The sequence below is a fragment of the Nelumbo nucifera genome, chromosome 1 (genome assembly GCF_055504915.1).
Source record: "Nelumbo nucifera cultivar China Antique chromosome 1, China Antique-T2T, whole genome shotgun sequence".
NCBI classification, from domain to species: Eukaryota; Viridiplantae; Streptophyta; class Magnoliopsida; order Proteales; family Nelumbonaceae; genus Nelumbo; species Nelumbo nucifera.
Window position 1 is genome coordinate 15,062,281 of NC_142649.1, and position 15,515 is coordinate 15,077,795.

At 38.8% G+C, this 15,515-nt stretch overlaps 1 protein-coding gene across 1 annotated transcript in view; it reads left to right on the forward strand.

The window, feature by feature from the left end:
* The window catches only part of LOC104611547 (Cysteinyl-tRNA synthetase, class Ia family protein), a 29,325-nt gene that overhangs the window by 9,478 nt on the left and 4,332 nt on the right, over window positions 1-15,515 (forward strand). The window contains exons 3-7 of the mRNA XM_010278640.3: window positions 693-783; window positions 868-921; window positions 1,996-2,172; window positions 3,425-3,488; window positions 4,550-4,711. Of these exons, the coding sequence (XP_010276942.1) occupies window positions 2,009-2,172; window positions 3,425-3,488; window positions 4,550-4,711 (390 nt within the window). The 5' untranslated portion in view covers window positions 693-783; window positions 868-921; window positions 1,996-2,008. The remainder of the gene's footprint in view (window positions 1-692; window positions 784-867; window positions 922-1,995; window positions 2,173-3,424; window positions 3,489-4,549; window positions 4,712-15,515) is intronic.

A 15,515-nucleotide genomic window follows, 5' to 3' on the forward strand; every position in this document is an offset into this window, starting at 1 on the left:
AGCCAAACTCGAATAGCTCATGAGAAGCTCAGCTCATGGTCACCATGTACCTATGGGTTTTAAGGGTAACAGAGTCCAGACTTAACGGGCATTGGGCTCCAAAGCCTTTCAATTTATTTTAATATTTTTAGTAATTAGTTATTGATATTTTTCAAAATATCAATTTACAAATAATTATTGATATTTTTGGTAATTTTGTTTTTCTAAAACTTAATTATTTAAAAACGTTGAAAATTAATTATTCTAGTCAGTAATTACTAAAAAATAATTAAAATTATTTAATTCGTATTGATAAATTGCTGAATTGTTGTATGCTTTTCAATATATTTACTGAAAGGTAATAATTTAAAATTTTCAGTTTATATATTTATTAAAAGTTTTCAGTAATATGAATTAATTTTAATATTTATTAAAATATTAATTTACAAACATTAATTGATATTTTCAGTAATTTCAAAGGTTTGAAATTTAATTATTGAAAATGTTGAAAAGTAATTATTCGAATGGGTAATTACCATGCTTTTTTTTTCTGAAAAAATAGTAATACCATTTCAGATACATTTTTTTTGTCATCAAATTGGATATTAGATTTTATGCAACGCGTGTGTTATGTTCTTCGTGCGAACGTGGGCAATTACGTTATTTCGCGGTTTAAACACTTTGGAGGTTGACTGGTTGAGAAAATGCCCTAGATCGACCGTTTCCGTTTTTGGGCTCTCCTTCTACAACGGCACTCTCCCTCTGCTCACTCTCAGACTCTCTTCTCACAGGCGCAAGTTCCAGGTAATCCTAGTTTATTTCTTCTTCATTTTATCCTACAAACCGAGTTTGTTTTTGGGCTTTCCTCACTCTCTTCTCATGATTCAGATCTGTTCTTCTTCGTTCTGCCGCTTCCAAGGTCGCAGAAGCAACGATCCACAGGTATACTTTGAATTACCCATTCTTTCTGAATTTCCATCTATTGCTCTTGATTTTAGAGGTTGAGGGATTTGGGAAAGCCTCAGATTTTTTGATCGAATGATCGGCCGTTGCGGGTTGAGAATTAAACCCTAGATGTGATGTTGTTTTTGGACTAACTTGATATGTGTCCTGTTCCTTTCTAAGCTGCCTTAATATTTTGAAAGTGTAGTAAGGATCCGATTGTAGCTAGCACATCTGTCTATTTAAAAAGAACTTTGCTTCGTATAGTTTGTTAACACCCAACGGTGTTATCAAATTTGATGTAACAGCAGTTTTTCTGAAGTCATATATAAGATTCCGTCATTTTTCTGATATTTACATCCACAAAACGTATCATGTTGCCAATCTATTCGGCTTGATTCTCTACTTTTTAGTTAAAACCTGTAATATAGGCATGGCTTAAGTTAAAAAAGCTTGGTTGTATTGATGAGGCATCAACCCAAAACCTTGTCCACTGAAAATTATGGGTCTTCAAAAGATTAGAACTTTGAGGAGGCACATGTGGTGACTCTGTTACTTTTTTGATATTATATTCCAAAAAGAGTATCTTATCACTGGTTTGTCCTCCCTGGTTGTGTAATTTAAATCTGTAACATAGGTTATAGACATTTGGTGCAATATTTTGAAGTAGACTTATATTTATGAGGTTTTATATATTTCTCATTTGGAGAATTAATATGAGGAAACAGGGTGCATGCCAAATGTTATTCTGATTCTAAGAAATAGGAAACAGATGAATGTAACCTGCAAAATTCTCTGGATGAGAATTTCTAGAACCCATTCTTTTTTGAAAGGATTCTGAAGATCAGAATTTTCTGGTGTGATGCCAAATAGGGCCTTAATTTCTGTATCATGCCCGTGGCAGAGTATTCTGTGTTGTAAAAAACTAAGACCTATAACCTCCATCTCCCTCTAAAACTAGCTTTCGATTAATGCATGTAGAGTTCAGTTTCTTGAAACTTTTCACTTTGTGCCCATTTCCTCTTGGAAGTTCTATTGGTTTGTTTCTCAAAATTTCCCTTTCTTTTGTTGCAGAAATTAGGTTGCAATGGACAACGAGTTTCAAATCTACAACACAATGACCAAGCAAAAAGAAGTCTTCAAGCCCAAAGAGCCTGGAAAGGTGGGCATGTATGTCTGTGGTGTTACCTCTTATGATTTCAGCCACATTGGCCATGCCCGGGCTTACGTTGCTTTCGATGTTCTCTATAGGTGAAATTATGTTCATCCTTTTACTCGCTTTTTTATTTATCTTCCTAGTTTAGCCTTGTGGCTTCTATAGTTGCCAATTGTCTTTTGATTTGCAATAATTTGTAGACTATGCTGTTTTCTGTAGGACAAAGAGGGAAAGAGAAATGCTACTTTTGTACAAGTGTTTTTTCTATGATGATTAGGGAATTTTTTTTCGTTTGTTCTTGTTAGCTGTTATTACCTATAGAGTTGAGATTTAAATGATGAATAGTTGGCATGTTAGAAAGATAATAAGTTTCTTCTTATAGGACTCACACTTATGGAACTATTATTAAGATTTAAGAGAACCCTCCTTGGTGTCTGCTGGTTTTGCTTTTTCAAGTGGAATTGGATTTTGCCCCCAGCCCCCTCTCTAATGTTTACTCAATAAAATCTTGTAGAGACATCTATAAGCACAAAAAAGGTGATACAACTTTTGTTAATGCCATAAATGTGAAGAACTCTAGGCACAACCTCATGGTGATTATGCTGTTAATTAACCAAGTTATATCTAGTAGCCTATTTTTTTTGCTACTTGCCCTTTTAATACCTGTCACATTTTGCTTCATCAAGGAAGCAGAAGAAAGGACAGACTGTGTTGAAATATTGACTACAATGCACTGTGGAAAAAATATTTTGTTAGAAAAGAAAATAATTATCACTGAATGTCAATACAATTAGTTGATTAAGAGTGATCCTCTATGATACTATAGCTGTGCTATGGCAGCTTTGTTGAAAGCTATGCTTTTAGATTCTTATACTTTCCATCCTACTGATAACTATGTCCAGTTTTTATATAGTATTTACAAACTCTTTATGTTTTTCATAGGCATTTTTTATTAGGAATGTCCATATTAAGTTCTTTCATTGAAGCTGTTGCTTGTTGTCTATCTAACTGGTTATAAGATTATTAAATCTTAATAATTTAAAAGGGGAGTGTTTTACCATCTGGTGGAAAGATGTACGTTATTTCGCTAGTATTGTTGTTAACTCACTTCATTAAACAATCATTTTATACTATCTATTGAGTAAGGCATAGTGCCTCTTGACTAGTGTTTTGAAAATTCATTATATCAACTGAAAATAATTGCTGGCTTATCTATCAAAAAAAACAAAAAGAATTGTTAGCTCTAACATCTCCCAAGAAAAATAAAAAGATCGTTGAGTGAATCCTAAGTATAAGAGACTCTAATTTGTGGATCTTAATCTGGTTTTTCTTTCTTGATATGGGCAGATACCTACGACACTTGGGATATGAAGTGACCTATGTACGCAACTTCACCGATGTTGATGACAAGGTTTGTATGTTGATGTAGACTGTTAGGTGTTAGCTTTCTTAGTATATTAAATGATCCTACTTAGGTAAACACAATGCATACAAATATATATGTGTGTTTGATAGCACATACACACATATACAGTTTAGTAAATGCTTGAAAACATAATAATTGATTTCCAGATGTTTTAGGAATGGAAGAACTTTCTTGATTTTCAGTCTTCTTGAAACATTCATTTTTTGTTATTAACTTCTTTTAGTAAATAATGTGTGTTTGTTTGGTATAGGAGTATTTAGGAACAACCATGGAGCAATAATAGCCATCTTCTCTGGACCAATAGGAACTTGGAGGGCTGAATTATTATCCGTCCTACAAGGCCTAAGACTGAGCAGCTAGCTTGTTTTCAAAAATATAATGGAGGAAGGAGACTCCAGGATAGTGGTGGGTTGACTAAAGATTACTAGCCAATAGAGCTGTTCACGGGCCGGGCTTCAGGTCTGACTTTACACTACGTCAAGCTCAGGCTTCAGGCAGGTCCATTCAAATTTTGGCAAAAGCCAAGCCCGAGCCCGGCCCATGAACAGGTCTACTATATCCAAGTTTTGTGGCATAATAGATACATTATGAGGGTAACCAAAGTGCCAAACAGATGATAAGAGAGGTTGGGACTAGTTTTAAATGGGTTTACAGATCAACTAAACAGCTTGGCTGATGCATTGGTCAAGGAAGGGGTGAACAGAGAACAAATGTTCTGGGGGGTAAACCTGGAATGAGGATTGGTTTTTTGTTGATGGGAATTACGTAGCAGCTGCTAGTCTAACAACAAAAGATTTCCTACTCGTGATTGCTTGTACATATACTACTCTTTTCATTAATCAAGAAAAATTACAGAGTTAAAAAAGGTCTGTATTTTAGTAAACAATCAAGAGATAGTGGCTCGTAAGTCTTTGTTCTTTCTTCATCCTTGCTAAAATTTTTACTAAAGTATGCTTAATATTTCAACTATTGGTTGTTGCCTTGGACATGTAATTTTTTTGATGCTTGTTCTCTATGGCGAGTAACAATGTTTTGACCTTAAACAGATAATCCGCAGAGCAAATGAACTTGGCGAAGATCCATTACATTTAAGTAGTCGGTTTTGTGATGAGTTTCTTGTTGATATGAATGATCTTCAGTGTGAACCTCCTACTCATCAGCCTCGTGTTTCTGATCATATGGATCAGATCAGAGATTTGATTTCTAAGGTGCTTCTTTACTCTTTAGTTTTTATTTGAATATTTATTAAGCAGCTACAGATGAAAATACACTATCACTGTATCTATCTATACATGTATACAAGCACACAGAGCTATTGAGGATGGTAACTATGAGCTCGTTATTGCATATGATGTCTTTTACAAAAATTTCAATATCAAGTTGTTTTGATCTCTTGTTTTACACCATTTTCGAGTTATGGTTAAGGAAAATACCACGTAATGAAATCATCTTATTTAGTGGTAGGTTTCAAAGTTTTTTTTTTTTTTTTTTTGAAATTTCCTTTGGAGGGGCTGGGAGGAGGATAATAAGGTTCATCTAGTTAATTGGGACCAAGTCTGTCTCCCTAAAGCTGAAGGTGGGATAGGAATAAGGAAATTGAAGAATTTCAATACCGCTCTTTTGTGCAAATGGATTTGGAGATTCTCGGCTGAGAGAAATGCTTGGCTTTTTGGAGATCTCTCATTGCTGAAAAATATGGGGTTGATTGGGGAAACTGGAGAACTAGAGATCCCCCTCCTAATTGGGGCAATTCTCTGTGGAAAGGTATTATGAGGAACTTTCCTGTTTTCGGGGAAGGGATTTCTGTGATTGTGGGTAAAGGTGATAGAACTAAATTCTGGAAAGATAATTGGTATTTGGAAAGCCCCCTTGCAGGTTCCTTCCCTCAACTTTTTAGATGTGTAGTTAATCAGGAGGCTACTGTGGCTGGTTACTTATCTTTGATTGAGAATTCAGTTACTTGGTCTCCTCTTTTAAGGAGAAATTTATTTGATTGGGAGCTGGAAGAATTCTTGGAGCTGATGTCACTTATGCTTAATCAGAAGATTGATGTGCTTGGGGAGGATAGGTGGTTCTGGAAATGGAAGCCGGATGGGGCTTTTTCTGTGAAGTCCATGGCTGATAAATTATGTAGCGTGGGGCTTTCTGAGTTCCCAGCTGGGCAGATCTGGAATCCTTTGAGTCCTTCAAAATCCAACTTTCTGGTTTGGACGATGGCACTTGACAAATGTCTCTCCAGGTCTAATTTGTTGAGAAGAGGTATTCCAATTCTGGATTCAAATTGTGTTCTATGCGGGACTGCTGCAGAAACTACAGAGCATTTATGTCTTCATTGTCCGTTTTCCTCTCAGATTTGGATGCATTTTCTTAAAGCTTTGGGTGCTAAGTGGGTCTTGCTGAAATCAGTAAAGGATCACCTTTGTTGCTGGAAGTTGAAGGGCCTAAGCAAGAGAGGGAAGCTAATGTGGAAGACAATCCCAGCTGCTGTCCTGTGGTCCATTTGGGCTGAAAGGAATAGTAGAATCTTCTGTAATAGGTCTAAGGGTCTTGATGATGTAATTCAGAGAGCTGTGGGCAAGTTGATCTCTTGGATTTCCATTTCTGGGGAACTCAGAGATCTTAGCATGCCTAAGGGTCTAAGGGTCTTGATGATGTAACTCAGAGAGCTGTGGGCAAGTTGATCTCTTGGATTTCCATTTCTGGGGAACTCAGAGATCTTAGCATGCCCGTTTTGTTTTCAGTCTTGCTCCTGGTGGAGGTTGTAATCCTGGCTGTTTTTCAGATTGCCTTTTAGGGTCTGATTTGCAGTTTGCTTTTGTTTCTCTATGCTGAATAAATTTACATTACCTTTTCCAAAAAAAAAAAACTTTCATTAGAGATAAGTTAAACTGAAATACAGAATTCAATCCTTGTTAGAAAAGGTTGATCCAACAAACATCAAACATTACAGCACTGCCCAATAAAGACTCTCCCTTACAGTCCCTTGTTTTGCTAGGGCGCCAACAAAACCATTTGCTGATCTCCTTACCCACCTCCCTTGTTATGCTAAGAATTTCCCTTATCAGCTGTCTATATTGCCAAATTCCCAGCTGCCTTGATTGCATCCACCCAATTACCAACTTGGAGTTTCCCTCTATCTCAATCTGCTATGGCCCCAATTGTTTGGCCAGTTTTATACCTTGATGTAGTGCCAAGATTTTCGTTCTTAAGGAATCTCCAACTCCTATTGGACCTGAAAACAAAGCCATTATCTTGCCTTCATTATCTTTGAAAACACCTCCTATACCAGATGGGCCTGGATTACCTATAGAGCTTTCATCAAAGTTCAGTTTCACCCTTTGTTGTGCTGGCGGGGACCAAACTTCCTGTATCATAGCTTGGGAAGTAGTAGTAGATGCCACAATACCCCAACTTCTATAAATGTCTTCAACTGAGAAATCCTTAAAAAAATCACAAGATTTCAACCAATGGATAACCTTAGTAGTATTCCTTCCACAACCTCTTGGATCTACAATTGCCTTTGAAGATCCTATTGTTTCTTTCCTCCCACACTGACCACAATACAACAGCTCTAGTGGCTCTCCACAGAATCCTTCCACGAACCGTTGGTTGCTTGTAAAAAGTTGGATCGAAGAGGTTCACCACGCTCGAGGAGGGAGTCCACCTGCAACCAAAGAGAGAAGAGAACCAAGACCAAGTAAAGAACACAAAGGGACATGAGATTAGTAAATGTGAAATTGTCTCACCAGAACCCAAACAGAGGCAACAAACATGGGGGGAGAGGCACATATTTGGCCTCTTTTTCTGCAATAAATCCAAGGTGTTGATTTTTTGGAGTACCACTTCCCAACAAAAGGCTTGAATTTTAGGGGGTACAGGGCTACCCCACACCTCCTTTGAAGGAAAGTTCCCTACAAGGTTTGAGGTTTGAAGCAAAATGTTATAGAAAGAAGAGCAATTGAAAAAACCAGAAGGGGAAGGTTTCCAAATTCTGCTATCTCTACAGGACTGATCAAGAAACACTTCCCCAAACTAGGTGATCAAATCATCAACCATCCCCATTTCAGAATCCCTTAGACCTCTTCTCAAGCCCAAATCCCATGAGTTATCAACAAACACTAAAGATGTCGCTTTTCTTTTGTTTTCAGACAAGGAGTAAATAAAAGGAAATCTATCTCCAAGGGAGTTTTCACCAACCCAAACATCTTCCCAAAACAAGACTTTATTTCCAACACAGACATCATATTTGAAATAAGGAAGCATAAGAGGCAAAATACCTTGAATAGCTTTCCAAGGAGAACACTGAGAAGCCCCAGGGTCGAGTATTGCATCCCAGTCGTTATCTGCCAATCCATGAATAACAATCACTCTAGACCAAAGTCAGTCTTGTTCTATTGGAGTCTCCAAATCCATTTCCCTAGCAAAGCCGTGTTTCTTAATCTTATATTTCCTAACCCAAGGCCTCCATCATCCCTACTCCTAGAAACTACCTCCCACTTCACTAAGTGATCCTTCTTAGTATCCCCTGGTTCCCACAAGAAATCCCTCATTATCTTCTCTAATTGGTTAGTTACTTTCATTGGTACTCTAAAGGTATATAAGAAATAAATTGGTAGGTTGGCTAAGGTTGACTTGATTAAGGTTATCCTACCCCCTAAAGTGATGTAATTCCTCTTCCAATTTGCTAACCTCTTGGAGAATCTTTCAATTACAGGGTACCAAAAACTCTCAACCATTGGATTCCCTCCCAGTGGTAGCCCCAAATATTGTAAAGGCCAGCCCCCCACTTCACACCCCAAAATCCTAGCTAGGGAATCCACCTCCTCTCCCCCTAAATTGAGCCCTGCCACACAACTTTTTCCCCAATTCACTTTAAGATTGGACTTCCTTTCAAATTGAGGCACCAAACTCTTTAAGTTTCGTAATTCCCCTTCCTCCCCATCACAAAGCAAGGTGATGTCATCTGCAAATTGTAAGTGTGTGACCACCACCTCCTCCCTACCAATCTTCCAACCTCTTATCAAATTGTTAGCATCGGCCCTCGAAATCATGGCACTCAACACATCAGCTACTAGGGTAAAGAGGAATGGGATAATGGATCTCCTTGCCTAATACCCCTCTTTGCAGGAAAGAAACCCCTAGCTACACCACACCATTCACCAATACTGAGAAATGACATGAAGAAATGCATCCCTTTACCCAACTGCACCATCTCTCCCCAAACCCTCTCTGCTTGAGAACCTCTAGTAAAAAATCCCAGTCCACCATGTCATATGCCTTTTCAAGATCCAATTTGCAAACCAACCCCTTTTCCTTTCTCCTCTTCACCTCTACATATTCATTGGCAATAAGTATTTGATCTACAATTTGTCTTCCTTTTACAAAGGCCCCTTGATACGGTGAGATTAGAGACGGGAGGTCTTTTTTAATCTTAGCACTAGGACCTTAGAGATGATCTTATACATGCTTCCCACCAGGCTTATAGGTTTGAAATCCTTTGGTTGGAGAGCATCCTTTTTTTTAGGAACCAAGGCAGTAAAAGTTGCATTTGCTCCCGAGTTAAATTTGCCTCTCATAGAACTTTTCAAAAACCTCCAACAAATCCTCTTTAATTATCTCCCAACAATCTTGGTAGAAGGCCATCGAAAAACTATCAAGCCCAGGAGCTTTAGATTGATCCATGGAGAAGATTGCATTTCTCACTTCTTGGGCCTCAAATATTTTTTCCAAAGATTCCAATAAGGCACTATCTTCCACCCTCCACTCCAAGTCCTCTAAGCTCTCGCTAGGTCTCCCTGGTTTGTCATACACTAGTTTGAAGTGATTAACCAAAGTTTGAGCTATATCATCTTCCCTTGTCAGCAATTGCCCATCCCACTCCAATTTTGAAATAGAATTCTTCCTTCTCCTCCCATTTGCCAACGAATGAAAAAATCTTGTATTGATGTCCCCTTCCTTTAGCCATTTTCAATTCATGTTTCAAATTCCATCTTTCCACCCTACCCTCTTCCCCCAGCCTTCTTTCAGCTTCTAGCCCATCTAGCTCTTGCACTCTCTGATTGATTTCCACTTTCTTTTGCTCTAATCTACCAAAAACCTCTTTGTTCCAAATCTTGAGTCTAGCTTTCAAGAGTTGTAGTTTCTTGTAAATCCTATACCCCTTCCATCGGAATTCCACTTGGTCCACTTCCCACCATTCTTCTACCTTAGCTAGAAACTTTGGATGAAGTAACCACATGTTTTCAAACCTAAAAGGGCACGAGCCTCCATCTAGTCTTTCTTGAGACAACCTGATTGGGCAATGATATGAAATAGGTCTCGGCAATGCTGTAACACCTAAAATCCCCCATTCAGCTTCCCAAGCCACTGTAAAGAGGAACCTATCAAATCGACAACAGGTAGGGTTTTCTTGGAAGTTTGACCAGGTAAAATTTGCTTGCTGAAGAGGGAGGTCCTGCAATGCAAAATTCTCCACAAAGAGATTAAACTTTCTCATGCTAGATGTAATCCGATGACTGGGGTTATTGGATTCATTCAAGAATCTTATTACGTTGAAATCCCCACCCAAACACTAAGGTCCATCCCACAAACCCCTAACGGCTGCTAGTTCTTCCTAGAAACCTTCCCTTTTCCCTATAAGAGGTGGGACCATAGACATTAGTTAGCACCCAAGTCCACCCTTCTTCCTTTCTCTTCAATTTTATTGACACCGAGAAGTTCCCAATTAATTATTCTTCACACTCCAGTCTTCATTTCTCCACAAAGTAATAATTCCCCCTGAAGCTCCCCATGATTGTGCAAAGGCCCAACTCAAATTTCTTGTTGACCAGATGCTCCTAACTCAAAAGGGAGGCAAAGAGGTTGGAAAAACTGATGGGGACTTCTTATGGGAACTTGGGGAAGAGTAAAAAGATCACTTGATTCGGTGGGAGGTGGTGAGTAGAAGCAAAAATGAAGGAGGCCTAGGCTTAGGGAATGTGGTGAGTAAGAATGAAGCTCTTTTAGGTAAGTGGCTTTGGTGGTGGCCCTTGGAGAGGGAGAGGTTGTAGCATGAAGTAGTGAAGAGTATCCATGGCTGTTCTGAATCAGGTTGGAACGCGGAGGTATCCTGAAGGGCTTCGCTCACAACACCTTGGAAGGCTATTTATGGCATTCTCCCAAAGTTCCACAGATTTGTAAGGTATGGTGCTTGTTCTGGAAACTCCGTTCTTTTTTGGGAAGATATTTGGGTGAGCACTCAACCCCTAAAAGACTGCTTTCCTTCTCTCTATTCCATCTCCCTCTTTAAAAAGAAACCAATTTTAAAGAGGGTTTCTTTCCCCCTGGTTCGTCCTTTGGATTTAAACTGGAATTTTGGGTTTCAAAGGAGGGTTAAGGGATGAAGAACTTCTTTGTGTTTCAGAACTCTTTTTGCTTCTAGACTCGGTGTGCCTGGACCCCCCTAACCTGGACAAAAGGGTTTGGTCTCTAACCTCGGTTGGCCCCTTCACTTGTGCTTCTTTCTTTAAAGCCCTCTGCTCCATCCCTCCTCTCAGGTGTTCCTTGTTAAAGAGGTCTGGTCAAGGCCAATTCCTCCTAAAATAGCAGTGTTCTTTTGGGTAGCCTACTTGGGTAAGATCAATACGGTGGAAAACTCGCAAAAGAAGAAACCTTACTTGTGTTTGTCCCATATTGGTGCTTCTTGTGTAAAGTGAAGGGTGAGGACTGTAACCATTTACTGATATCGTGCTCTTTTGTTGCCAATATTTGGAACTGGGTTGTTGCACTATTTGGGTGCAGGTGGAACTTGCCCTCCGAAGTAAAGATACTGTTCATTCCGGCTGCCTTTGGGAGATTGACAAAAAGAGGGAAGCTAATGTGGAAATGTATCAGAGCCGCTACCTTGTGGACTTTATGGGATGAGAAAAATGCTAGAATATTTCAAGAAAATGAAAGAAGTCTTGCTGAAATTAAGGAATGCATAATGACAAGGACAGTCTCGTGGCTAAAATCTTCACACTTGTTGGCAGATTACTCATTTGATGACTTAAGGAGAAACTGGACAGCAGTGGCTTCTACAGTCTCCACTAAGAACAAATCACAAGCTGAATGGGAATCCCCACCGGATGGAGTGGTAAAGCTGAATTTTGATGGTAGCTGCCAAGGTAACCCAGGGCCATCTGAAATAGGAGGGATTCTAAGAGACTGTCCAGTGGGTGTTGGTGATTCTGTAAGGGCAGAGATACTAGCAGCGGTACAAGGTATACAGATGGCCAGTCAACTTGGAGTGAATAATTTGATAGTAGAAGGGGATTCCAAGGTAGTAGTGGGCTGGTTGACAAGTCCAGAGACAGCTTGTTGGGGCTACAAGGATCTGTTAAAGAAAGTTAAATGGCTGACAAGGAATATGTCAGTCAGGTTTCAGTGGGTCAGCAGATCAGCAAATGCAATGGCTGCTGATTCTTTGGCCAAGCAAGGGGTGTCAAGGGGAGATCTGTTTTGGGCCACTTTGTAACTGTGTCTCAGGCTTGTGTTTGTTTAGTGTTTATGACTCAGTCCTAGGGGGAGGTAACACCTCGTGCCTCTTCCTAGGCTGAATGTACTACTATTTTTTGAATTAATAAAACTACTCTTATTTATCAAAAAAAAATTATTTCGTATTTTGGCTTGGACATTCATGATAGAGTGAAACGCATTGTCATTGAAGTTGCCTGGCCCTTAGTGAGAGCATGGCAGGTTAAGAAATTTATACATTCTTCTCTAGACCATGGGACTGACTTGCTGATGCTTTTAGCAAGGTGATAGTAGATGACAAAATTTTGATTTAATGTTGATGGTGGGTAGTTTCTTTAGTAACTAATTTAGGAGTTTGTTGTTGGATTGATGATGATGCAGAAATGGAAGTGAGCAAATAATCCATGGAGAACTAAAGCAGCTTTCTTCCCATTCCTAAACCAATTTTAGAATTTTTAGGTGATAGGAATATTAGTATTTCTGAGTTTTTTTTTTTTTTTAAATTCATTTTTAGTTTGTTGGTTTTTAGGAAAAGGTTTTTAAGTCTTCTAGAAATGTATGGTTCTTAGTTATCCATCAAAAAAGTACTATTCTTAGTAAAAATCAAGATTGCATGGTAACTTACGGTGTTAATATTTAAAGTAATTCCCGTTTAACAGAAATAATAATGAGTTATCAGAGCCATTTAGGAGTTATTGTTCTTATTCGAGCCCCTCTGTTGTCTTTTTGAGAGCTAGGCAAGCGAACCTACTATTCTTGAGGTGCCTATTGATCTGTTTTGAAGCAGTATTAGAGCTAAAGATAAACATCCAAAAGAGTGAACTTATCTGTTTGGGAGGTGCCCAACAGAGGTAAACTGGTGGCTGTCTTGGCTTGTAGGTATGGCTCTCTACCAGCTAGATTCTTGGGGTTGCCATTTGGATCTGGCAACAGGTTGAGGGAAATATGCTTTAAAAGGAAACTTGCAGGATTGGAGAGAGGATATTTATTCGGAGGAGGAAAGGTTGCACTTTTACACAGTGCCTTGTCAAGCCTGCCAGTCTGTTACTTTGTACTATTCTCAGCTCTAGCTTCTGTGATCCAAAAATTGGAAAGATTAAGGAAGGATTTCTTGTGGGAGGTTGTGCAGTAAGAGAGGAAGTTTCATTTGGTGGTCTTGTCTCAAGTTTGCTTACTGATATGCAAAGGGGGCATTCTTCTTTGACCCTTTGACCCTTGGATACACTGAATAAAGATCTGCTTGGTAAGTGGATCTTGAGATACATGGAAGAGAAAAATGATTAATGTAAATATGGGGATAGTAGTGGATTGGGATGGGAGGCTAACCATACTATTGGCCCATGTGGATCAAGTTTGTGGAGAGGTATTATGAAGCAAAGAGATATCATCAACCAGTTATCTAATTTAGGGTGGGTAATGGAGAGAGTGTTTGGTTTGGGAAGATATCTGATGTGTTTCTTCACCACTGTGTATCTCCCATCCTATCATATATGAGATAGCAGAAAACCAGCAAGCAACAGTTAAGGACTGTTAGGAATCTTTATGAATTTGTAATCATTTTTCTCTTGATGAAATGAAAATGCCTTTGATTGCTGATCAAAAAACAGTTAAGGACTGTTATGAAGTCCTAAGAGGCCAGGTGACTTGGGTGACCCGGATTGAGAACAAACTTATTTGATTGAGAGACTGAAGAGCTGATCTCTTTGTTGGACCAGATTAACCAGTGGCCCCCTAGGCCAGACACGGGGGATAAGAGGTGGTGGAGTGGGAGCTGTGTTGATATATTCTGAGTGAAATCTCTCTATAAGGTTCTGGTGTCTTCTGCAGCACTAGATGTCAGTTGGAAGTGGATTTGGAAGATTGGAGCCTCCCCTCCAAGGTGATCCTCTTTTTTGGATGGCAACCAAAGATAGATCCTAACTATCAATCACCTGTTGACTACCTATAAAAGTGGTTTGTCAGTTTTGTGGCAGTGAACAGTGAAGGTACATGGAACATGGTTCCTGGAGTCCTTAATAGCCTATTCTGTGCTTGGCCCAGAAAGAGCTTCAGAAAGAGAGGAAATTACCTTGGTATTTGGTTCCCTTCGCCCTGTGTTGGTCTATCTGGACAGAGAGGAACCATAATCAGATGGTCAAGCCTCCAGAGAGACCTGGCTGTTCTTAAAATCCAACACTTTTCAAGCTGCTGGAATCATATCATTAACTCAGATGAAGAAGTGTTTACACCTTTGTAATCATGTAATCTGTACATATCTGTGATGCTGGTCATGGGTGCTCCTCACATTGAGGAGTTGTGTACAACATATTTTTTGGGGTTTGTCCCTTAAGGGAATACAATGACCTTTCGAAAAAAAAGTAAAAAAAGAAAAAGAGTAGTTGAAAAAAGGAAAGTAGATTTGATGAATAAAAGCTTGGTTAGTGAATTCTGGTTGTAACCATGTTTTTTCCTCTTTTTTCTCCCTTTCTTCTTAGTTCTTACTTATTCCTTCTAAGTGATCTTACTCCTTGTTGTATATTCTAACAACAGGAGTTTCTCTTTCTTTCTAGTCTCTTTCTCTTTCATTAGTGATCAGCAAACTGTCTGTGTGCTTCTCTAGTTATATTTTCGTCCATAATTTGCTTAAATCACTTTTCTTCACCCTGTAAAACCCACTGCAAATATGGAAGTTGTAGGATCCCCTGTCTGTCCTACATCAGTTAAGCATGGCTTTATGTACATGTAATTTTTCAAATTTAACTTATATCTACCAAAAAAGGAAAGTTCATTTTATGTACCTTATCTGAATGGGGAAATGGTGTATAACATCTGATCATTATTGATAAAAAAATCTGATAATTCTTAATGATCTTCGGGATGTTTTTCGGACCCATCTTGGGTAAGAAAGACTACAGATTGGATTCATAGGGTATGTGTGTCTACTTTTTCAACTCACCTGATAAAATTTTTAGTTTCCATCCGAACTCCTACAAGTTGCTTGGAAAAAAACCTTGTTCTGCCTAAAGTATATCTTTTCCACAAAAAATGGGTCATTGGTGTTACATGGACATGGGAACCAGATTCTGACACATGTCGGGAAGTCTGACGCACTGATACTAAGAAATGTGGATTTGCAGACAAGTCTAAAGGAAAGTGTAAACTATTAAAATAGTCCATATGTTGTTGAACCTTAACTTCTTAATCCTATAGAAAAAGGTCTAAAAGATCATCTTTATTCTTTAATACCATTTTATTGGAAAAAAAGACATTCATTGTGCACATTAGCTGTTCATTAATATTGAATAAGAAAGGAGAAAAATATGTCTTGTGTATTGCCTGTAAAGTGTCCTTCAAGAATCCGTGGAGTGTTGGGGTTCAACACATGTCTGACACTCTGACATGGGCAGGACATTTGTCTATTTAGGAGAGTCAATCCAACACTGTGGGTCTTGTGAAGATGAACACTAGTGATCCCATCCAATGTAAGACCTGCTTTGTTTTATCCCAAAGCAATTGAACTCTAGCAAGTGACTACTGTGC